General features: G+C 40.8%; 1 protein-coding gene across 2 annotated transcripts; it reads left to right on the forward strand.

Moving 5' to 3' along the window:
• On the forward strand, positions 1–24,834 carry bzw2 (basic leucine zipper and W2 domains 2). Of its 2 annotated transcripts, none has more exons than XM_038725428.1 (12): positions 1–77; positions 5,429–5,499; positions 11,121–11,297; positions 17,696–17,799; positions 17,914–17,979; positions 18,966–19,101; positions 19,587–19,696; positions 20,460–20,630; positions 20,738–20,884; positions 22,250–22,388; positions 22,479–22,601; positions 24,378–24,834. In XM_038725428.1, the coding sequence occupies exons 2-12, from the start codon at positions 5,436–5,438 to the stop codon at positions 24,404–24,406; spliced, it is 1,266 nt and encodes a 421-aa protein (XP_038581356.1). In that variant the 5' UTR covers positions 1–77; positions 5,429–5,435; the 3' UTR covers positions 24,407–24,834. The 2 variants fall into 2 exon arrangements, with proteins under 2 accessions (XP_038581356.1, XP_038581357.1); XM_038725429.1 differs by lacking the exon at positions 1–77 and adding an exon at positions 1,985–2,130.
• Positions 24,835–25,475: the final 641 nt, after the last annotated feature.

A 25,475-nucleotide genomic window follows, 5' to 3' on the forward strand; every position in this document is an offset into this window, starting at 1 on the left:
GCACAAGGTTAGTAGGCAGAAACACACAGTCAACGCTGTGCAGCTCACTTACAGGCAGCACAAGGCACTCATTGCTGGTAAGCATTTTTAACTTGCCACTTATTTTTAATAAAATAATTTCTATTAAAATAATTCCCAGATAAAGAGCTGCTCCAGAGGAGCAGGAATAAATTCTTTAAGCGAGTTAAATATTGGTGGGGAGTGCCAAATAACAGTACTTAAGCTCAATGAATAAGCTATTTGCTATACGCTGCTTAGTCTTGTGCTCTTGCTACTTTAGGGAATTTTTAGTTACTATTTTAACTTACTAACTGTAGGAGGCAAGTCTTAAGGCTGGGACATACTTCTTCAGGCTGCATGTTGCTGCTCACAACTTTCAATTTTATTTTTATGATACTGAGGAACTACTAAGAGGGCTGTGTCTTCTGTGCCACTTTGCTGTTCAACAGTGTGGTGTGTCGTCTAGCACACTAGCAGGTAGCTCAGTATTGAGTGTAAATGGCCAACAGTGGTTATCATTTTCCAATTAACTTTTAAGCAGATCATGTCATCATTTTAAGCTTATCGTATAAAAATTGTGAATCTGATCCTCTGGAATACTGTAAAACGTCGATTAATAGCCCGGGCTTTTATTTGCTAAAATCACTGAATTGACCCTGACTATATTTGGGACAGGCGTCTGTATGGAACAGGCCTTTAACTCCTTTGGCACAACACTGAAACTACTATGAAAACAGTTTATTTATTTCAAACAGTATGAATATTACTTGTGTAAAAAATATATATATACTATAATAGGTTATATAACTAGACGGACTACAGTTCTGAATGGAATCACTTTGGGTGGACACTGTAAATATTTTGCACTGTTTAATCCAGTAGGTGGCAGTGATGCCAACCGCTATAAAACGAGAAGAATCAGGCCCCTATCAGACAGAAAGCGCTTTGCAGGTTCTAAAACGCGAGGCGCACAGCAGCAATTTGAATTTAGAAAAGAGCAAGGCGCTGCGGTTTTTTATGTTGCTAGGTAACCACCGAATCAGCTGTCCTGTCGGTCTAATCAAAGATTATAGCGCCAGCAATCTGTAATCTTTGGTTTGCCCTAATAACTGGCATTCGGATATTAGCAGAAACTTGATCACAACTCACAGGTCTGTGTCTTTTGTTGCTAAAAACATCTGCTTTAAAAAAAAATAGACAAACGGAAAACGCCTGCTCTGGCAAAGTTTGAGTGTGGGAGGTGTAGCCTACAAACACGCAGGGGACAGGGAAAGGGAGATCTGTGTGGGCACATGAGACCCTCAGAAAGAGGAGACACCGCTGGTAGTAAGTAGACTACGAGCTGGTCCAGGGGCTTCGTCTTAATGATGGTCGGTTTAAGGCTTATTTTAGGATGAGCTGGAGACAGACTGTTGCAGTCTCCTGACAATCCAAGCAACTGTAAACTTCCGTCAGTAGGCTACAACTGAGGGTTCCTCTCTCCATTCATTAGATTGGACAAAAACACGAATGACGTCGGGCACGAGCTGAATTTTTTTCAATTTAGTGAGCTCAGAGCACTCATTCAAAAACGCAAGGCACAGCAGGCGGCCAAAACGCGATGCGCCCAGGGCGCGCAACGCTTAGGGCCCGTGTCCACCAAAGCGTTTTTTTCTGACTCCAGCGTCTATTTTCAATTCATTGCAATGGGAGCGCCGCGATTTTACTAGCTGGTAAAAACAGCAGGAGCGTGACGAGGCGCTGAGCGTCTTTTCCGCGCCGGGTGCTGAGCGCTGAGCGTTTTTTTCCGGTTCCGAGAGTTGAAAAATGTTCAACTTTGGGAAAAAAGCTGCGCTCGTCACTGTCACTTTTTACCCAGCTGTCCAATCACAGTGCAGGAGGGGCGGGACAAACACCGCACCGAGCACATCCGATCTTGGACGAAGCGATGTGCATACTCGCGGAGGTGTTTCCTCTCCCGCAAAATCTCATGAACCCACGTACGAACTGTCTGTGCTCTCATGTTTCATGCAGAGCAAGGTCCAGAGCAAGCAGGCCTACATACTTTGTGGTGACGCGAAATATTCTCAACTTCATATAATATAAATAATCAAGGAACGGACACATTCAGACTTAACAAGCGCTCCAAAGGTAACGGGAGTCTGCACGTTTTTCTTTTCTTTTTATCTCTTGTACCGTACAGGTTACACCGGTAAATCTATATGAATTATTTTTAGACTTTGGGGCTTTTTGTTTCCCTTAAATGAACTGAACGATTGAATTGTGGAGAATCTAACCAACCCATACGCGTAGGAGCCATTATACATGAGGGGGACATGTCCCCCCCACATTTCAAAATCTATGTTTTGTCTCCCTCACATTTTTCGACGATTTTGGAGATGGCTCATAGCCGAGGCGGTTTGAGTGACTAGTTAATCAATCAATGACACACTCCGCATCAGACATGATTAAACGGTTGAAACGCAGACAAAAATCACGTAGGCCTATAGAAAACGTGACAGAAGGCAAATGTGGTGCTGAAAAGTTAAGGGAGAAAAAAAAAGAGTGCAGCAAAGTGCCTCAATATTACCTTTATTTTGTGCTGTTCTTTTTGAACCTGAAGACAGCAGTGGGGAGGCCTGCTGCAGGGGGGGTAGTGACTTGTTACAAGTAACGTAATTTTGCAAAATAAATAAATAAAATAAAAAAGTAATTGGCACCTTTTCACGTTCCTTTTTCAAAACTGTAGCCTACTTTTACTCTTTATTCCAGTATTTTCTGTGGGCCAGTAATCTATTTAATAACTTCACCAGTCTGTAATCTGCTATAGGCTTCGTTAACCGAATGAGCTGTCAGCCAGGCTGTGCGCGCAGTTACGCAGAAGAACGCCAGGTCTCCTTTATGGTACAGAGACGGGCGCTTATCATAGATATGAATGAGCTGGGTAGATATAAACATGTAGAAAATCAGGCAAATACATTTTCAGTTTAAGGCTTTATTGTTCTACTGAAACAACTGAAATCCAGTGAGCGCACACCATGGCACTGGTGGCTTGTTGGTAAGCAGCCTGCGTCACTCTTTAACAAGACGAGAAGTGATACATTTTCAATTTCTATTAACGGCGCATTGAAAACGTCTTTAGTCTCTGCAGAACAAACGTAACATCTAGGTCTGATGATCACTAGAATGATTCTGATATATTAACTGTTTCCTGTTGTTGAAAAGAACATCGCATTCTTTCGATGGATATTAGCCTGTTTGTTTGTTTTTTTGTTGTTGTTGTTTTTTTACATTGGTTACTGTTTAATAGATGTGTTAGATGTGTGATTCTGTGAACAGAATGTCACCGGTGAAACTAATCTTGGCTTCACTCAGCAGCGACCAGCTGTTATTTATTCAGAAAACAAAAATTTTTGAGATGCACAGAGAGAGAAAACATGGTGGATAAAACAGTCCTGTTGAGCTTTAGGCGTGACTCAAGGGCTCAGCTGAAGTGATTACTTTACTTAGGAGTGTTAGAGGGGTGTTTCTAGTTATGATGTATTTTAAAGGCTCATTCAGTTATGTACTCTACTTGCATAAAATTCTCAAGAATGCATGAATAAAGGTCTCTAAAGACCCAGAGGCCCCAACACATGCTTTGTCTGGAGAGTGGGTTGACCAGAGACAAACTCCTGGGCCACTTTTTTGCGTCTGTCTGTGACCATCTTTGGCTTTAAAAACATGTGCCAGGACGTGTGCATGTGTCTCTGCTACGTGTCCATAAACAATTTGAAAGTAGTCAAAATGTTCTCACAGAGACATACATCCTGCAGTATTTTAAGAAGAAGAGGTCAGAGGTCACAGAAGCAGGAGTATAAGAAACTGAGGAGGACGAGCTTGTAAGTTGTATGGATAGCTAGTAGACGTAGTAAATTCTAAAACTCACGTAGTAAAAAGACTTTGTTATTCGAACGGCATGTCATCAGTTTGCTTTGAAGACAGCTCTGTGTTCACAAACATTTGTTGCAGGGAGAGTCAGGGCCAAGTGAGACACAGGCAATATCAGACAGCTACATCAAGTGTAACATTAGGATAACTGAATACATTTGTACTGTGGCTACATTAACTAGCAGCTGTTCCATGGTTTTTATGGTATGTAGTCAGTTTTGTTCTAGTTATATTATACTCCCTCTCTCTGACCCTCTCCCTCTTCGAGTTTTCATAATCTCCCCTCTCCAGTCTATTCTCCATCTTCTGTCACTGCAAAGACCCTCTTTCAGCCACACTAATAAGTACATTCTGTTTTCAAAAGTCATTAGAAATGAGCATGTAATTGGAATCAGAAGGAGGTTTATTGCCAAGTAATGTTTAACACATATGAGGAATTTGTTTTGGTGATAAGGTGCTACACGCAGACAAATATACAGCTGACATAAATAAATGTAGAAATATATAAATATGGAAAAGACAATGCCAGTTATATAATAATATTAAAAAGAATAGAGAAAAATAATACAACTATTTGCAGACTATTAATCTATCAGTTATTTAAGTGCTTTATTTAAAAAAACAAACAAACCTGAAAACAAACCCCCGAGCATTTCAGCGTCCCCCCCAGGTTCAAAGTCGCTCCTACGCCCCTGAACCAACCTAATACTGACATATTGATCATAAGTTTAAACATTGATATTTGTATGCACGATTTAAGCAGCTGAGAAGCAGCTAAAGCGGTCATATACACCCATAGAACTTCTATAAAAACCAGACCAGGCGTTTAATGGAGACCTGCGTTTATTTGTCAAAATGTGTTCCCACCTTTTTATATACAGTCTATGGTTCCCACGAAGCGGGAAGCTTCCGGTCAGCGAACTGCTGCAAACGTGGAAGTCCCTTAAACCTGCATTTTATTGAACAGCCAGCAGGGGGCGACTCTTCTCATTGCAAAAAGAAGTCCGGCTACATTAGAAATAATGGTGAAATGACCCTACTTCATTACCCTATTTATTACCACTTTCCTGATGAGTTTATGGTCTCAATTGCTAGTTTCAAGTCTTCTTCAACACAGCATTTAGTAAATTATGGTCCCATTTAGAGGAAAATAGACCAGAAAGCAGAGTATGCTTCAGGGCGGGACTATCTATGATTGACAAGTCGTTACCATGGCAACGTGTCAATCAGGCTAGAGTTACTCGTACCCATGGCACTGTGTAAATTTAACCAGCACCACTGAAAAAGCTTATTAGGAGTTGGTTGTTCTCTTTCTCAACCCTGTTAAAATGACAGGTACGTGAATTACAGATGCACCTAGCTAAGCAAGCTAGCTAGCTCCACACACGGCTTTAGCTCCGCCGTCTCGTCCAAATATGGTCACGTCCGGTGCTGCTGGATGCAAAAACTCAACATGGATGCGCCCTATCGGCCAAATTTGAGGCTTCAAAACGGTGCGTTTGTTTGTGTCTATTTTTAGGACTTGTATGAATACCAGTAAGCCGCAGAAGCCCGTGCTCACAGGCCAGAGGTTTAAGACCAGGAAAAGGGGTGAGTACCAAATAGAGCTTTTAGGTATTTGTATACTGGCTTCATATGAACCTTGTATTCAATGACTAGCTATTACACAAGCCCTCTGAGATCTGCTCTTCACTCACACACACACACACACACACACACAAGGCCCAGTAGACATTCATGTCCTCATGAAGCGTCACATTCACATAGGTGGTGTTCCACTGTCTGTATGAGCTTCTGCACAGAGAGAAAATAATCTAAGACATTGCATTGATTGACAAGTTTTTATTCTTACCAAAGCGGTAGCTGAACACATCAATACGTCAAGTGACAACAAGAAACCTGAGTATGCATGGCCAAAAACATCATCAGCCTCCAGTAGTTAAATGGGAAACTAATCATCAGCTGATTCCTCATGGGAACTTAACAGTTTGGTGGCCTGAGGGAACTGTAAAATATGTCGAGCCACTGAACCTGTTCAGTGATCCGAGCATGTAGGGCTTTCTGAAATTTACATTTAGTTTTTAAAACATTTATCATACCACTGAACAAAGTCATCAACCACTGGGCAGAACCACTCCCCTGCAGGAGGCTCAGTGAACTTTAGCTTTACCAGGAAGGGAACTTGTGCAGTCGTCATTGTACAGTATGTATAAAATAAGTTACAGGAAACAGCCCTGTGGCAATCCAGTGGAGGAGAACAACATGTCAGACATAGTGCCATTAACCCAACACCCTGGGATCCAGAAAATCTGAAACGGTAAACACTGAACGATGCCAGGCCTCAGCAGTTTACTGTCTAAAATGTGGGGCTAAATTGTGTTAGAAATTTAAAAACAATAAGCGTGTATGTGTACCTGAGCCTTCAAGGTGTTTAAAAATGAAGTTAAGAAGGGTAGGAACAACATCATCCACCTCTATTTTGTTCCTACATGCAAACTGCAGAAGATCCAGTGAATGCCCCACCGCCCCAACTAACTTCCTGTTAAAAAGCTCACCTAACCAGTGAAGTCAGAGCCACAAGTCTACGATCTCAAATGCCTTAGGAGACTTGTTCTCAGCCACTGGAACGATACTTGACTGTTTCCATGACCTAGGAACCTTTTTTTTCTCTGATTTTTTTATTTGGATACAGCTCACCTGTTATGTAAGTGTATAACACTCTCCTCACAGAATGTAATATAGCTACACACTTTAATTCGAAGCTCATCAGGGTCCACGGTGCTTGTACAAGACTCCTCTAATCCATTCGACTGTGTAAAAACAGACCATATTGATATTATATATATATTGATATAACATATTGATATTGACCACAGTTCCAGAGATTTCAGGGTACCCGCGGGGTCTTAAAACTATTAAAAAAGGCTTAAATTTAATATTCTAAATATAAGGTCTTAAAAGTATTACATTTCATTTACGAAGGTGTTAATTTTTTTCTTGTCCTTTCGTAGCATTAAATAAACATCATAAATAAATATTTTTTGTGTGTGTGACTTTACAATGTAGTCTGTTTGGTGCGACTTGGATGTTATACGGCAGTACTGTTGATGTTACTGTTACATCAGTGTTTAGCTTTACGCTCTGGACTGTGGACTGTTTGGTGCGACTCAGTCAGTTGTTTGTTTGTTTTTTAATTGATGCTTTCATTGACAAACATGGTGAACATATAATACACAAAAGCAGACAATACCAGGGCAGCATTGGGCTGACAGAAAAAAAAACATTTACAAAAAAGGATCACAAATCACCACTGAAAGATGTTAAACAGGGTAAATAGATGCAAGGTCTTGATAGCTTTCATCCAAATTATTTGTCTTAGAAATAACAATCTATTTTCATAAGAAAGTGAGATTTCAGAGTCAATATATTGGGAGAAAAAGTGTGGACAAGTGTGGGGAAAGGTCCAAAATAAATGATGCACGTCTTCTTGAGCCATTTGACAAAATGAGCAGTCCACATCAATGTCTTTCTTATATATCTTCGTAGAAATACCTTGGAGGGATAATAGCGATGCAACATTTTTAAAGACGCTTCTTTTACCTTATTTAAAATGAGATATTTGGAAGATAAGCACCAAATTTTGTTACAGTCCAAATTTGGAGTAAGGTTATTCCAATAAGGAACCACATTTGTAACAGAGACTATTTCTTTTTGAAACAGTACGTGTAGCTCGGATATTGTGTTATTATAATTTCTAAGATGCATTAGAGCACCACAAGGGATTGCATCAAAAACTAAGGCATATTCCCTCAGTTCAGAGTTCAGAGTTCAGAGTTTGACATTAATTCACCACTAGAATTGAGGAGCTGTTTAACCAGAGAAAGATGAGTGCTTTAGGTCAAATCTAGGTGAGGTGCCTCCATACAGTTTAATTGAACAATTTGCATGGTTTTAATGGCTGCACAAAAGTAAGCGCCAAAGCCAAATTTATCCAAGGCCCGTAAGAGAAAGTTGTGTTTGACTATGTCAAAAGCCTTACAGAAATCAAGAAACAGTATATAGCCATCATCATCACTAAGATCAGCATAATCAATGAGGTCCAGCACAAGCCTGATGTTATTGGATATATGTCTATGCCTCGAAAAGCCGGCTTGGTTTTCATCAAAAATTTGGTCCAAAACAGCTTTTAAAAGAATTTGGCAAAAACTAGTGCTAGGATTTTGTAATCATTATTAAAAAGGCAAATTGACCGCCAGGTGTCAATGCACAGCGGATCTTTCCTATGCTTTGGAATTAGACTTATAAGTCCTTGAGAGAGAGTGGGTGGGAGAGTTTAGTTTTCAATGCCTTCTGTGTACATGCGGTGAAGGAAGGGGGCAAGTTGTTCTGCGATAGCAATATAAGAGGTTAAGCCATCAACACCTAGAGATTTGTTGAGTTTTAGATGACGAATGGCAGACAAGACTTCATCTGCAATTATTGGGCTTTCACAAAAATCTTTTTGGCCATTCAAGATTGACTTTGTTTTAGTGAGGTATCCTAAAAAAGTGTTACCTCATTATGCTGACAAATTTTCATAAAAAGTGGAGCAGTAATTAGCTATCTTTTGGGGATCATCAGTAATAACACCATTAATGCAGAGTTTTTGAATAGAGTTGGATTTATTGTGGGATTGTTCTAATTGGAAGAAATACGCAGTGTTTTGCTCTCCTTCCTCCAACCATTTACACCTTGACCCCACAAAGGCTCCCTCTGCTTTGGCTCGGTATATTTCATTCAAGCGATTTTGCTATAAAATTAAATCCTGCTTGTCATTTTCTGATAGATTTTCAGGCATAATCTGAAAGAGAGCAGTTATTCTGGTAATTATTATTGTTTGATTTGGACAAAAAGGACCCGTACTATCTTAAGAATTTTGACACCTCAAATTTAAGAGACTTGTTCCAGAAACAATTAATCAATGTTTGGATCTTCTTAATTATTAGATCATGTTTTAAAGTGGAGTTATTAAGTTTCCAATAAGAGCCTCTTAATGATTGACTAGCTTTAGATCTAAGAGAGACTTGGAGTGACACAGCTCTAATCAATACGTGACATTGTGCAAGCCTTATTACTCCATGTATAAAGTTTAACATTAGGATTTTTCCCCTCCATATATCATGTTGAATTTTTGCTTAAATATCAACAAATCGACCGATGAGGAATTTATTGAATTTGGAGGCCATCTGTCTAAGGAACTATTTAAAGCAATGTTGAAGTCACCACAAGAAGCAGTAAATTTGGGTATTATAGATAACCAATGTAAAAAACGGGATTCTAAAACATCAAGCAAAAAGTCATTCGAGTCTGGTGTTATGGTTATGGAGACTGTTGTTATCAATATTAAGATTTAATAACATGTAACGGCCATTGGGTTCACTTTCTGAGTGCAAGACATCTCCATCAAGGTTATTCTTTAAGATAGCAACCCCTGCAGATCTTTCTGAACCGTGTGACAACCATATGTCATTTTCCCACTGAGTTTTCCAAAAGTAGCATCATTATCACTGAATGTGATTCCTGGGGGGAAAAAAAGTTTTTGCTGTTTTGCTTTACGCTTAATGTTCTCTCCTAGTCCCCTGGCATTGAGAGAAACAACCGATAAAGACAGTGTTTTCATCCCTTAAGAAAGCTAAGCCTAAGGATTTTGGATTAAACATACCAGGAATGACATAACCTTATACTCACAGGCCCAACAGCTTTAAACGGAATTGTAGGCCTAACTATAAACAGTGTTTATGCAAATTGTGAATCGTGACTACAGACGTCCATCAGGGAGATCTTGCAGTGTTCATCAGGGCCGGTGTCGGTTGTGCTTGCAGTAGAGACAGCGGTGGGCTTATCTCCTTCCCTTCTATTATCACGCGAGTCCCAGTGAAGTGAGCTTTCTTTCCTTGTTTTTTGGCAGCCTCGATCAGTGGCCAAAGTTTCTCCCGCAGAGCTTTGCCAGTTAGATCTTCTGTAAATCTCAGGTTGTTCTCTTTGAGGAAGATTTTAAGAAACGCCGGTTGCAGCGTTGTGATGTAGACAGTAAAACCGGCGTGTCGTTATCTACTGTGTTTGATGTCAGATTGTGCGCCACTGCCTGCTTTGTTTATGATTTTATTATGCTCTGATTGGCCAACATGGCTTTACGGTTAGGGTCATATCGCTGCTTGGTGGTTTGGCATCTTGACAGCGTTTGATAGCGCGTGTTTGCGTTAGACACTGGTGCCTATTACCAAGAAGCTTCAGGGAGATGTCTGACAAATTCGATGTGTCCCAGTCGGCCGTGCACTGAATCATTGTGGACCATCATGTCGGGCATGGTTCCAACCTTTATCTCCTGGCCAAATGAGAAAAGGCTGTTTCTGCTGCTGCCTTCCACTGACTCTGTGACCCTAATGGGGTCATCGGATGCCACATGAGGTTCCAGAGGTCCACCTGTAAGAGGAGGTGATTACATGAACTGTAAACCATCCTGCTCCATCTTCCTTCAGGGGACTGTTGACGAAAGCGGCCGTTTCATCAACATCTAAGTCAGCTAAATACTTGTGTACATGTGCTATTTTCATTTTTTATTTGAATAAATTTGCAAAGATTTAAAACAAACTTCTTTCACGTTGTCATTATGCGGTATTGTTTGTAGAATTTTTAGGAAAATAATGAATTTCATCCATTTTGGAATAAGGCTGTAACATGATAAAAATGTGGATAAAGTGAAGCGCTGTGAATACTTTCTGGATGCACTGTAAACAGTGCAGTGTAGGATATTAACCAGAAGCCTCAGATTAGATTTAATAAAAGCCAGCAGAAGGGAAAAAAAAGGCCTCAGCCTTGATTAAAGAGAAACTGACAGTTTCAGCAGACCAGCAGGTTTCTGGGAGTTTGTTCCAGATATATGGAGCAAACTGAACTCTGCTTCTTCATGTATAGTTTTGACTCTGGGGACAAAAAGTAGACCTGTCCCAGACCTTTCCGGATGCACTGTAACTCTTATGTATGCTATTTTCTTTTTAAACATTTTTGTAATTGTATTTAATTCTAAATGTCTTTTTATGTTGCCCTATGTTGCTTTATGTTTTATGCAAAGCGCTTTGAATTGTCTTGTTGACATGCTATACAATTAAACTTGCCTTGTCAGATGACACTTTCTATCTTTTTAGCACTGATCATGTGATCCTCTCTCCTAGATGAAAAGGAGAAGTTTGAGCCAACAGTTTTTCGAGACACAATTGTTACAGGCCTCAGTGAAGCAGGCGACGACCTGGATGCTGTAGCCAAGTTTCTAGATGTCACAGGGTCGCGACTGGACTACAGACGCTATGCAGACACTCTCTTTGACATCCTCATCGCAGGAAGCATGCTGGGTGAGTGTCACTGTGACTGTGAATGTTTAATTTGAAAGACATGCTGATAATGTTATCTTTTAATTATTATAAAAATGGTTTCATGATAATTAAATATTATCAGCGCGCAGCAATTGCTATAAAATAATATCATTGTCGGCTAATAGAAAACCCTGCTGTTCCTATGGAAAATGAAGACATTGAGTTGGTGTTTTGTATTGACCATCAGTATTCTTCCATACAACATTAAAGTGGTCAGTATTGTGGTATCCTGGCAGAAACACATAAATTCAGTCCAAGGCTGAGTTATTCACACAGACAAAGAGATCACAGGGGGCTATGTCAGATTAACACAGTGATTCTCACTAATCAAAGACATCTCCTCACTAAGCACCAGTGAACTCCCTACATTTCTCAAAAAGTAGTTCATGTTCTTTGCTGAAACACCACTGTAGTGGATAAATTGCCATCATATTGTCATTCTTTATATGGCACATCAGGCCAGAGTAACTTAGCACCAAAGGAAGTTCATAAATTAGATGGAGAGTGTTCATTGCAACTGCCAGAAGAATTATTACCTCTGCCCTCTACAGCTGAAAAGCATTTGTGAAAAATTGACTGGACGATACAGCTTTAACATGCTGCACGAACAGCGATCAGTTTTTGGCGAACGATCACGGCACAACACCTGTATGCTCTGCTGTCCAGTCTTTCTGGTCACTTAAAATCTAATTTCAGGTCTGTTAACACCTTATACAATCTATGATTAACAAACAGTTAAAAACGGGGACATTCAGGGACAGCTCCAGATGGGGACAGGCCACCAAAACTGGGGACTGTCCCCAGAAAACGGCGACATCTGGTCACCCTAGTATGTTTGCTAAATGAGGTGCTTGCACACCTAGCTAGGTGGCAAATACCTGGAAAGCAACTGAATTAGTGCCCTGAAACAAACCGTGTATACATAAGTAGCTCATACATATAGCTAATATTTGCTAATCCTCTTTGGGTGAGAGAAGAAGACATTTCTGAAGACTTTTGGTACAGAGGCAGATTGTTAACATTAGCTAGCTAGCTGTGTTCTTCATGGTAAAATCAAAGTGCTTCATTAAAGCCTGAGTGTGGGACTGCCAAGTAAAGCTATCTGTGCTCGCAGTATACCAGAGTTTTTAAATCTGGTGTCTCTGGCAATGTTGCTGGTTAACCTGAAGTGATTTGTGCCAACCAGCAATGATTGATTTGGCAGAGCCAACTTTACAGCCGTTTGCCGTTCTGTTGCCCTTTATTCAGCAAACAGCATATATCACAAATTAGTATACACTGCTACTATTCCAAGTCATTAGTTGTCGTCCAGTCGAGTCAGCATTCATAGTATGCCTAACGTCCCTGGCTGTCTTGACTTTCTTCACAAAACTTCCACATGTCTTCAGTGTTATCAAATGCAAACTTGAATGTCTCCAAGATCAAAACAAGTGGACATTGTGATGTCACCCGTTGGTTTGTGGACTGCCGTTTTGAAGCCTCAAGTTTAGTTTGGCCGCCGCCACGTAGATTTCTTGCAACCACCAGACGTGGCCATATTTGAACCAGACGACGGTGCTAGCAAGTTTGGTTAGCTAAGTTTGGTTAGTATCTGTAATTCATGTCAGCTGTGATTTTAACCGGAATGCTTATTTTCACTAGCTAAAAACGGGTTATAAACAAAACGTACTTACCGGGAAAATTTACAGCTGACTCCTAATAAGCTTTTTCAACTGCGCTGGATAAATGTATACAATGCAGTGGATACGAGTCACTCTAGAATGCCTTACATTACGCCCTTTCTGTTAAACTAAACTTAAAATGTTCAATCTCAACCCTAAAGCAGGTTCACAGAGTTAATCATAATATTCATCAGTTAGCTGGTTATCCAGACGTTTTGTTTAATGTGTAATAGTGCAAGCACATGATAGCTGATCAGTAACTTATATTACGGGGATCAGTACTACTTACCGTAACTCCTTCACTCTTTCCTGCCTTAGAACTAGTTTTGGGAGCCAGGGTCCTGCACACCAAGGCTTGAGCCTTGCTCTACTGCGCAATTGGCAGCACACCCAACCTTTCACAGGGTGGTTTTGCTGATGTGTGCATGTGCAAGGTTAATTAGTGGCTTGTATCGAAGGTTATTTAACCACTGGTCCTGCTGTTTTATTTTACGTACTGTTGTGAACAACTGTGTGGATTTGTGCATTTTATATTGAATAAATTTGGAGCTACTCTAAATTCCTTTCTCCTCCCCAGAGAAGAAGGGGAGGGGTCAAAGTTGTTTTCTCTAAGAGCTAGCCCGACCATAAAGCTGGCACCCTTTTGATTCCGAAACTGATAACGTGGTGCCTGACTGTTAAACTGACAAAGGGACACAAACCAGCCATTAGCATTCAGCAAGACACTCCTTCATCCAATGTAATCAATGCTTGTTCATAATATTTTCCTACAAAATTTCTTTAGAAATGATGACAAAGGAATGTTTAATAAGGATGAATCAACAATATTCCCAGTTCCTAAAGAGAGGTGATCTTTGATTTAATCTAAGCTTTCCTCATGTAACCTGAGCTCCCCCAAGTGGACGAAATAAGTATTACATGCCCTCATCGGAAATGCCGTTAAATGTATAAATATCCTGACCAATAATGTGACAATTGTTTCCTGTTAGCAAATGCTTAACTTAGAACAGTACAACCGTTCAACCATTGAGGTTCGATTGTGGAAAATGTTTGATTATAATACGTGCAAATAGATTTCTTTTAGACATTAAGTTTGGAAAGGCAGTCCCTTGGGAAACCTGAGACGCCCCCTGGGGAACCACGCCCCAGGCAACAAAAGAGCGACATGCGACGTCGCTCATTCTCTTCGCTCTTCTCTCTTCCTCTCTGCTCGGCTCGCTGGACGCTTCGGCCTCGCCAGGCAACGCCCAGACTCGGCCAGCGAGACGGGCCTTTTGTTCGCCTGAAGCTACACACGTGAAGTGCCGCGACATCGATCTGCCTTCAGTTTGTTTTATTTTCTTTATTGCTTTTGTTTGTTAAAGTTATCAGTCCGTTAAGTTACACTGGACTAATTCAGGAACAACCAAGTTCCATTTTTTGCCTTTTTCGTCGAGCTAACTTCACCGAGGTCAGACCAAGCCACGTGGTCTCGCCAGCTACAACGAAGGAAACCTGAAAACAGCCGAATTGCCAGACGGAGGAGGCGTTTTCAATCAGACACGGAGAACCCCGGAGAATCCCTAGCAAAAAGCCAGGATCAGGCAGCTATTTTCCCTGTATCCAACCATCTTCTTATCACATTAGTTAGAGAATAAATTCACTGTAATATAATCAAGAGCTGTGTGTGTTGCCTATTTCTAGGTCCCTGCCAAGAGAATTGACCCTTTAGATATGAGACTGACTGACTGATTTAAGATAATTGAGCGATTATTAATTAACTAATCAATAGTAATAATTGTATAATTATTAAAACTACCTAGAGGTCCGGAGACTCTAGGATTATAACAACTCCGGTGGTGCCCTGAAACGAGGAATCTGGTTTGATTTTATGAATAATAAAATTCATAACTGGGTATTAATTCTCATAAATTTATTAAAATGCATAACTAAATTTTAGGTCTGCTACAGTACATTAGTCAACTATAACTGACCACACTATTAAATTTGAAACTGATTTCATGAATAGCTTCATCATGTTGAATATCATGGATGTAGTGAGTTGTAATTAGCATGGCACTGAATGAACACGATTAATTAGTTAGTTTTCAATTATTTAATTTACTTACGAGCAAATGAAGCCACATTCGTAACATCCATTCTGGGGAAAAGTTGAAGTGCATTCAGAATTCAGGCTTATCTGATAGACTACTCTGATAACATAGCTATGCAAGCTTTTATTTCCTGCAGGCATTGTGTTGGACAGACTACTGTTTCTTTGCTGAAACAGATCACAAATAAAGAAACCATCAGAAGAATGAATTTTGGGGTGGAGTGTTTTTGCATGCTACTCAATGTCTGAGTTGACATTATGAATCAACACACCTTATGTTATGGATAGATTTTTGCCTTATGGCCGTTGCACCTGGGAACAATTAGTGGACGGGCCTACACCTACACCTACATGCGAGAGCAACTGGTGTGCGTAGTGACCTGGTCCTCATCTGTAAACTTGTCTACGGACTGTTATGAAATCCGGCGGCCTGAAAGATGCCTGGAGAGGCCAAAGAAAAAGAGGAAAAGCGGGGCTCAAGAGGAGGTGTGAGACATTGACTGAAGATGCTGGAACAGATTTTCATTGCCTGTCATCAACTTGTCAAACGTGCGCTCTGTGAACAACAAACTAGATGAAGTCATGCTAAGAGCTGTCATTGACTGTGAGGTCAGTTGTTTGCTTTACACAAACTTGGCTTAAAGATCATCCAGGCTAACAGGTTATACTACAAAAAGAGCAGACTGAGACTATTGGGAATATCCCTGATGCTTATAAAGCGGTATGCAGATCTCACCTTGGGAAATCTGACCACAGTGTAAATTATCTTTTCACTGTGGTGAAAGCAACCACAATGAATGGCAAGCAAATATGAGACTGCTTCAAGGAGACTAACTGGAACATTTTCATTCAGTCCTGGCAGGATGCTAATGAACTTGCATAACACTATCACGTCGTATATACTAAATTCTGTGAAGACACTGTGTCTGAAACTAAAACTGTGAACATTTTCCCCAGTAATAAATCCTGGTGGTTGAATCAGAACAGAATGTAATAATCACTAGTTATCAATGAGGACGATGTTGCTGCAAGTCTTCTTAAAATGATGCTGAACAGGACCACTGGCCCAGACGCTCTAAAAGTCTGTCTTCTTAAAGACTGTGGTTAGCGTAAGTCCTCATTCACAAGTCACTTTTTCTCATTCACTCTTTCTCTCCCTGCCCCAAACAGCTGACTATGGGCGTCTTCCAGTCAGGTCACCACGATCAGCTCGGTCAATCATGGAGTCACTGTCACATTTCTGTTCTCTCCTCTGCTGACTGCTGTCATTTCAGTTCGAATCACTACGGCCCTGCTGCACCGCAACACCTCCGGCTCACCACATCCAGGCTAGCAGAACCTTTACCACTTCCCATCCAGTCCCCCAACATCTTCTGCATCCTCACCACCACCAGTGTCAAGACTCCATGGGGGGATTTCTATACATCTGCAGTTCCTCCTCCATTTTATGTACTTCGTTATCACCATGGAGTCTAATCACCAAATTACTTTGCCAGAGTTTTATTTGTGGATTTTAGCTAAGCTTTTACTCAATGAAGACACATTTTTCTGAAAAGGCTCGTTGATCTCAACAGGGTTAGGTCTTAGGTTAGGTCTGAGGTTATGGTTAGGTTAGGCTTTTTATCCTTGCATCTTTTCTGGGAAAACCATGCAAGGAGAGAAAACACGAGGAAATACGTTTTTAGAGAAATGGTGTCTTTTGAACATTGGAAATTATTTATTAGGCTAAATGTTTTGTGAAATGATGTAACTCAAGCCAATGCTTGGACCCACAATGAACACAGATTTTTAACTAGATAGGGTTTTAATCTGTTATCTGTATGAAACTCCAGTGGCGTTGTGACATATCAGATCAGGCCGATCAGCTGCAGAGTCCAGTTAATAACTTAAATCCAATAAGGGGATGTGTTGGCCAGTTAGAGACTTCCATAAAGTTTGCTTTGCGACGGCCTCCAAGATGGCCGACCAGAACAACTTCAACAACTGTTCAAGCTAGGAGTGAGGAAATGTCAAATAAGAGAATTTGGGATGTACCTGTGGTGTCGCACTAGCTCGCTAGAAATAGCCAAGAGAAAAGAATGAGTTAACTGTGTAAAACAAGATCTGAAAACAGAGCCAGCTTCAGCTGATGGTTACCATGTTGAAACTGTGGAAAACTACAAAGTGAGTGATGGGACATAAGCCACAGACATTGACCTGAACTACAACTGAAGACAAATGGCCTCCCCTGGTGGACAATAAATATATTAACTTAGCCCTCTTGCATGACACATGCTTTGGTGATGATTACATCTTCAATTGCTTAAAAATATGAATTTCAACCGGATTATTAAAACAGCAAAACTACGGTGGGCAAGTAATGTAATCGTGTACGCCTTAACACCGTGCAAGCCTAAGTGTCATCAGCAGTGCCACCTGCCCTGTTTTGGGTTGGAGCCACATCATCTGGCACCTGAATATGAAACATAGATGATCGCTGACCAAGAGACCAGTGTTCACTTTACAGTAAGGTGCTCAAATGTGTTTTATGAGAGGGTCCTACTTGCCTGTCTAGCTCGGGACAGGTTATGCTCTCAATAAGAGGTTCAAAAGCTCTAACTTAAACCTCCTGGTCCCTTCCTCAGCTCCTGGAGGGACTCGTATAGATGACGGTGACAAGACCAAGGTGACAGCATACTGCGTGTTCACCACTGAGGAAAGCCATGCTGCTCTACGGCTATATGCTCAGGTACGCGTACATTCCCCGTCCCCAAGCAACAGGAAAGAGGATGGGGTTCTGTTAGCATTATAGAAACACAATGATACTTGGCTAATTGTGTCACTGTCTACTTTGTAATTGCAGGTTTTCAATAAGCTCATCAGGAGATATAAATATCTGGAGAAGGCCTTTGAGGAGGAAATCAAAAAGGTGAAGCCTTCATAATATGTAGTAATGCATGACACAGCTGCATCCAAAATGATTGCACTCTATACAGTTCACTATTTAAAGCACTAATCAAGTGTTCATTACTAAACAAGCGCCAACTACCATCATACATTGAACATGACCTGAATCCTGTATGACGGACAACAACATACTAGAAAGTCTGCTACACAGAATTACCAAAACAGTGACTGAATCTTGACTCTGTTGAACTTATTTCATTAATAAATTAATAGTCAAATTTGAATAGTTTTATTTTACAGTTTGACAGTAATTGAAGTTTGGAGCAGCACACCACAGAGCTTGTGAAATTGTGTTTTTATTGTTGAAATATATCAAAAATACGATCACGGTTTTGGATTATAATTGCTGAACCCAATCTTATCTTTTAAAGAGACTGAGACCATTTTACACGCCTTCATCTCATCACGCCTGAATTACTGCAACATTTGTCTGAACCAAAAATGTAATGATCAACTCGAGACTTTACAGAACTCAGCTGCCAGGCTTTAAACCAGAACAAAGAAATGTGATCACATCCCTCCTGCTTCAGTCTCTTTACACCGGCTGGTGTAAGAAGGTCATTAGTGCCTGTCTTAGGATCTTAAGTGTCCACCTCAGAGCCGCTGCTCCTTCGCATCGAAAGGAGCTAACTGAGATTCGGGCATCTGATAAGGATGCCTCCTGGGTGCCTTCCTTTGGAGGAACACTTCATTGCTTTTGGTACACCAAACTGTTTTTTTTAATCGGTCTCTTTTTATGGCTTGATGAAATGCATTAATTCATAAAATAAAAGCTGCAACATTAAGAGTAACATTAGTTTCTTCCCTAGTCGCTAATTCATATGATTTGTATAAAGATGGGGTCTTTGAGGGGCCAAATAGCATAAAGGAACACATTTGTTCAAATGGTGTTGTTTTGCTCCAGTAATAACATCAGACTGTGACTGTGTGCTGTCTGTTGTTGTGTAGCTGCTGCTGTTCCTGAAGGCCTTCAGTGAGTCGGAGCAAACCAAGCTAGCCATGCTGACAGGCATCCTGCTGGCCAACAGCACATTACCACCTCCAATCATCACCAGCCTCTTCACTGACAGCGTGGTCAAAGAAGGTGAGGGGAAACAACCCTACTGTTTTCTAAAGGAGAAGTTCTACATAACTGCCTAATAGTTTTTTTTAAAAAGCCTCTTCAGAATTGATCTCTTCCTGTCGTTCAAAAGTGTTTTTAATCTCAATCAAATATGCTGATGTTTACTACATGTTATCTCGATAAAGTCAGTATAATGACCATATAATTCCATCAGTCCAACAGCAGAGTCAGTTTCTTTATTTTTCAATCACTGTTATGCTGCCACTTCCTGTAGAATTATTCCACATTGAAGAAGCTCGACTGGCATTATAAATCCCTTTCCTGGTAGGCTTTTTATTGTCAAGCCTCTGCAGGAACTGTTGAGCGTCACTAACATCAAAAAACAAAACGAAACGAAAATATACTTCACGTAAAGATATTGATTAAGATGTGTGTGGAATTGTGCAGAAGAGCACGTCCTCAATATTTATGTTAAACTAGTGTTTTTCCAAATTGACATTTTTCAGGGCTCTCTGCGTTGTTTGCTGTGAAGATGTTCAAAGCATGGATCACAGAGAAAGATGCCAATTCAGTAACCTCATCTTTGAGGAAGGCAAACCTGGATAAAAGACTTCTGGTAAGAAAAAAACAAGGCTCTGTGTGGTATGACATACCTCGTCTATTTCTTTAGAAATAGCATCAGAGAGTAACCATGAAGGGTAGCAGAACTGGGTGCAATTAGCAGTAGGAGGTCTACATGTTAAAGCTTAAAAGCTGAGACAACCCAGATCAGGAGCTCTGACTGTGAGCCCTTCCCTGCACAGGTCGAGGTGCAGCTCTGGATACCAGATAAGAAGCCTGCAGAAGTGACCTCGTCTCCATATGAGTGAAAACAAACCTCAGGCAGCCAGAGTAGAACTTTTCTATGTCCACCAAATCCCTACTTTCTCTCTACTGTAATATAGTAATGCAGATTATTTGTCATTTGCTTGATGTCCATTTCTGCCGTGGGTTCTGAGTACTCCTACACTGGGGTCACAGTCGGCTTCTTCAGTAGTGTAATGTCTTCTTACAGAGATCTATTTTCTGTTGTTGAAGTTTGACCTTATGGCTATCACCATAAATGATAACAAGCAAGTTCTTATGTGTATTTATATCTGCTCTTCCTGTGAGCCACAGGATTTTTCAAATAAAAGACCCAGCAGACACCTAGTGGTTAGTGTGGTTAAATCCGCAAAGAATATTTTCACTTTATTTAGTCAACAGGCAGTGAATTTGTTCTGTTTAACCTTTATTTGAGAGGATGAGCTGTTAAGAGGGTTTATTACTTCTAAAGCCATGGATATTATTTTGCTCTTCGTTGTCAAACAGTTGTTGTTTTCCACCCATGTTGACTTCAGGAGCTGTTTCCTGCTAACAAGCAGAATGTGGAGCATTTCTCTAAGTACTTCACTGAAGCCGGGCTCAAGGAGCTGTCTGACTTCCTGCGTGTGCAGCAGAGTCTGGGAACCCGCAAAGAGCTGCAGAAAGAACTGCAGGAGCGCCTGTCCCAGCAGTGCTCCATCAGAGAGGTACAGACAGCTGGGGGCCCCCAGTGTGGAGACCATCCAGTCAGTACTTTCAGTGTAATCAGATCACACCAGTCTCTGTGTGTGTGTGTGTGTGTGTGTGTGTTCAGATGGTGGTGTATGTGAAGGAGGAGATGAAGAGGAACAAGCTACAGGAGCAGGCTGTGATTGGCTTGTTGTGGATGTGCCTGATGAACGCTGTGGAGTGGAACAAGAAGGAGGAGCTGGTCACAGAGCAGGCGCTCAAACACCTCAAAGTAGGTTGTTCACAACTGATCACTACACTGCACAACAACAACAACACCATGTCCCTCATCAGCTCACACACCCCTGAGAGCTGAACTGTTAAACACCTCTTTACAATGCGTATTTTAAAGGTGTAATATCCAAAGCTCATTTTTATGCCTCCCTGCTGGCTTATTTCATGGCTGTGCGGACACTGGATAGGAGACACTTTTGACTCAAAGGTCAGAGGTCAGTGTGACCTCAAATTAGATGTCAAAAACATGTTGCCTGGTATGACGCACAGAGTAAACAATAACCACCACAGTACAGGTTTTCCTTCATTTCATCCATTCTGCCGGACACTTCTTGCATCGCTCTGAATTTCGCATCACTGCAAACAGCGTATCAGAGATCCTGAGTTTCACCTACAGCTCATAGAGTGGAGAAAACAAAAGCACCACGTGTTGTGTAGCTAGACTCTATAAAAATCCATCTTTACATAGCAATCAGCTGCATGTGTTTATCTATGATAATGCTTCATTAATCAGTTCAATGTGTTTTCACTCTGCAATCATGTCATTCATTTAGTGATAACTACCATTTAGCCAAACAATGCACTTTATAACTTTTTATTCAGTTCACTACATACAGTATAGGAGTCTGCACAGACATGGATAGAAAGTGCAACCTGACTGGTTGATGGAGGCATACAACCGCCGGGCGGTAATCTATTATTTTTAACATGCTCTTTATGGGGTTTTTTGAAAAAGTAGCTTACTAGATTGATGCTACCTGAGTGCTACAGGGAATTGTACTATAGCTAAGCTATTAGTGTTGCTTCATTTAGCTATTTAGCAATGGTACTTCAGCTATTTAGCAATCGTATGTTGGTATTTGATATTTGATATTAGTATGATAGTAATAGAAATTAGTCTTGGTGTTAGTAGCTCGTCTTTATTGCTAGTATTAGAATTGTGTTAATGTTTGCACTGGTTTTGGCATTAGTAGTATTTTTAGTATATTAGCCTCAATATTAAAGTTGGGATTAACATTGCACTAATTCTCTTTTGCTCATATTGTGAGTCTTTGCACATTAATTAATTATCCTGTATATTTTTGGCATGTTTTGTATAAGGATTATAGTATAATTGTATTATTTTGTATACATGTATACTTGATCTCTTTACTTTTTACTTTTCTTTACTGTATTTATATTTCTATATTTATGTTCATGTGTACTGTTGATCAACAATACATACCAAGGCAAATTTTTTGGATGTGAAAACATACCTGATTCTGATTCTGATTCTGATTCCGAACATGAATCTTGGTAGTATTAGCAATACTTCTTCAGCGTCAGGTGTTCACTATGTAACAGTGTGTGTGCTCTTTCTCAGCACTACGCTCCTCTGCTGGCAGTGTTCAGCACTCAGGGTCAGTCTGAGCTGGTGTTGCTACTGAAGATCCAGGAGTACTGCTACGACAACATCCACTTCATGAAGTCCTTCTCTAAGATAGTGGTGCTCTTCTACAAAGGTCAGTGTCTCACACATTCATACTGTATCGAGTCTGTCAGTTGTATCCTCTTCTAGACCTTCCAGATGTGTTTTTTCTGTCTTAACTCAGCGGATGTCCTGAGTGAGGAGGCCATCCTGAAGTGGTACAAAGATGGCCATGCTGCCAAAGGGAAGAGTGTCTTCTTGGAACAGATGAAGAAGTTTGTCGAGTGGCTCCAGAACGCTGAAGAAGGCAATAACAATATTACTTCCCTTTTTTTATACCCTCCAGACTCCGGAGTACTTGTTATCAGTGCAACCAAGCGTGCATTCTCATGGAACACATTTTCTCAAAAACTGCATCATGGGATTTGCATAGTTTTTATAGTAAATTGATCATCACTGCAAACATGTTTTTTAAGGGGATCTGGAAAGAAATGTTTAACTGTCTTTATTCATTAAAGGAGAAATGCAAATTTGAATGTATTTCATGACTCCAAAACTCTAAATGGGGATATTTTGTTCTGTGAATTGACTTTTTATCAAACTCATGTACAGTAGCAGACTCTGCTATCCTCATGTATTTCGTAACTACTGTATAACTTAGTAGAAGATAGATAGAACAGAACAAGACTAAGCATCTTATAATTACACTGAACAAAATTATAAATGCAACCCTTTTGTTTTTCCCCCATTCATCATTGGCTGAATTCAAAGTACTAAGACTTCTCTGTGTACACAAAAGGTCCATTTCTCTTCTCCTTTGCCGAGATAATCCATCCACCTCACAGGTCTGGCATATCAAGAAGCTGATCAGACAGCATGGGTATTGCACAGGTGTGCCTTAGGCTGGCCACAATAAAAGGCCACTTGAAAATGAGCAGTTTCACTGTATTGGGGGGGTTCGGGGGGGTTCGGCGGGGTCCAGAAACCAGTCAGTATCTGGTGTGACCACCATTTGCCTCACGCAGTGCAACACATCTCCTTCACATAGAGTTGATTTGGTTGTTGAATGTGGCCTGTGGAATGTTGGTCCACTCCTCTTCAATGGCTGTGAGAAGTTGCAGTCAGGTCGAGACCCCGATGAGGACGACGAGCATGCAGATGAGCTTCCCTGAGATGCTTTGTGCAGAAATTCTTTGGTTATGCAAACCAATTGTTGCAGCAGCTGTCCGGGTGGCTGGTCTCAGACAATGTTGGACGTGAAGATGATGGATGTGGAGGTCCTGGGCTGGTGTGGTTACAGGTGGTCTGCAGTTCTGAGACTGGTTGGATGTACTGCAAAATTCTCTGAAACGCAGCATGCAGTCAGCATGCCAATTGCCTGCTCCCTCAAAACTTGCGACATCTGTGGTATTGTACTGTGTGATGAAACTGCATATTTTCAAGTGGCCTTTTATTGTGGCCAGCCTAAGGCACACCTGTGCAATACCCATGCTGTCTGATCAGCATCTTGATATGCCACACCTGATGGATTATCTCAGCAAAGGAGAAGTGCTCACTAACACAGATTTTGACAGATTTGTGAACAATATTTGAGAGAAATAGGTATTTTGTGTACATAGAGTCTTAGATCTTTGAGTTCACTCATGATGAATGAGGGCAAAAAAAAAAATTAATAAAACTATTATCAAATAAATGTTTCAGTTTTTCCAACCAATTATAATCACAGTTATGATAGTATCTCCTAATGATTACTTACAGGATCACATTTCTGATTATTATTAAGTGTAATTACACTTACAAAGAAATAATTATGGTAAATGTTATGTCATCATTTATACCAATTTAAAAAAGTTATAAACAATGAATACAGTATCATTGTTATAAATTAATGACATAATTTTGACTTACAACAAGATACTCTCCTTGAATCAGGGACAGGTCTGAAACATGCAGGGCCAGGAGTACTCCAGGAGAGCTTTGGGAGAGCCTTCAGAGTTAGTGTTGCACCTAAATATGTTGTAATTGTCAGTGTAACCAGCAGACAGGACAGGCCTCTCATGCTTTCTTCTCTTCCTGCCCACAGAATCGGAGTCAGAGGGAGAGGAGGGCTAGAGGTAGAGCAGCAGGAGTTCCTGTAGTCTGCATCCTGTGGCCTGAATGACAGTACAGCAGCTAACATGTTTAAAGTCCATCTGGGCTGAGGTGGAGGCAGTCCAACCACACCAACCACAAACCCACTCTCCTCCTAAGGCAGCCGAGCACCCGTCTGAGCACTGGGTATGGAGTCAGTCCCACACATGGACATGGCCTTCCAGACGTCCAACCACCTCAGCTCAGACTCCATCTATTACACTGTCCAGGAACAGTAACATGACCTCTGCAGTAGGTTTACACTTGTTTTAGACACACACACACACCAGTTTTACAAAGCACACAGTGTATGGAACTTGGCAATGCTCTTATCATTCTATGAATAAACTGGTTTTATATGTGTACACTCCTGTTTTTCTCTATGAATTTAATAAAGCTCCATTCACAGAGAGGATGTGACAGGCAGCGTTTAAGTCACCAACATGGAGATGAACATGTACATTAAACACATTTAAAAATGTAGTAGGTAGTGTCATAGAAAAACCAAAAACAGAAATAGTAAAAATAAGAAAACAAAATGAATTAAGCTCAAATTCCTGTCCTGTGTGTGTGTGTGAGAGAGAGAGAGAGAGAGAGAGAGAGAGAACATATGACCCAGAAACGGTTGTGTCGCCAACACCGTTGCCGATGAATCATACATGACCTGTGAGAGTAAGGTGAGACAGGAGGAATCACGCGTATCACCAAAAATAATCCGCCCCGTGCTGTTTCTAAAGGTGCCAAGCTCCACATCACGCCGAGAGGAGGAAGGGAGGAGGAAGGGGGGGCCCTGCTGCTCCACATTTCTTTCTGGAAGATTTTCAGAGGAAATAACAGGTCTCTGTGGCCAATCAGCGGCCTGGATGCTCCGGAGCCCGGCCCTCACCGAGTCAAGTTAAAATAGGTGACCACACTAACACCGGAATTCAAAGTTATGCTGTCAAAATAAAAGCAAAGCGTTCCAGGTGACATGAATTTATCAAACTGCAAGCATTCAATATTATTCATGCCAGAAGCATTTACATCAATGAAACTAAAACTGATAACGGCT

Source organism: Micropterus salmoides, unplaced genomic scaffold (assembly GCF_014851395.1).
Source record: "Micropterus salmoides isolate LMB-PRFRI ecotype aquatic unplaced genomic scaffold, ASM1485139v1 Ms_hic_scaffold_17, whole genome shotgun sequence".
Classification (NCBI taxonomy): domain Eukaryota; kingdom Metazoa; phylum Chordata; class Actinopteri; order Centrarchiformes; family Centrarchidae; genus Micropterus; species Micropterus salmoides.

Coding starts and splice junctions, on each gene's coding strand:
- bzw2 (XM_038725428.1), top strand. CDS start 5,436: ATGAATACCAGTAAGCCGCAGAAGCCCGTGCTCACAGGCCAGAGGTTT. Junction 19,697..20,459: donor ACCTGGATAAAAGACTTCTG/GTAAGAAAAAAA, acceptor TGTTGACTTCAG/GAGCTGTTTCCTGCTAACAA. Junction 20,885..22,249: donor AGGCGCTCAAACACCTCAAA/GTAGGTTGTTCA, acceptor GCTCTTTCTCAG/CACTACGCTCCTCTGCTGGC.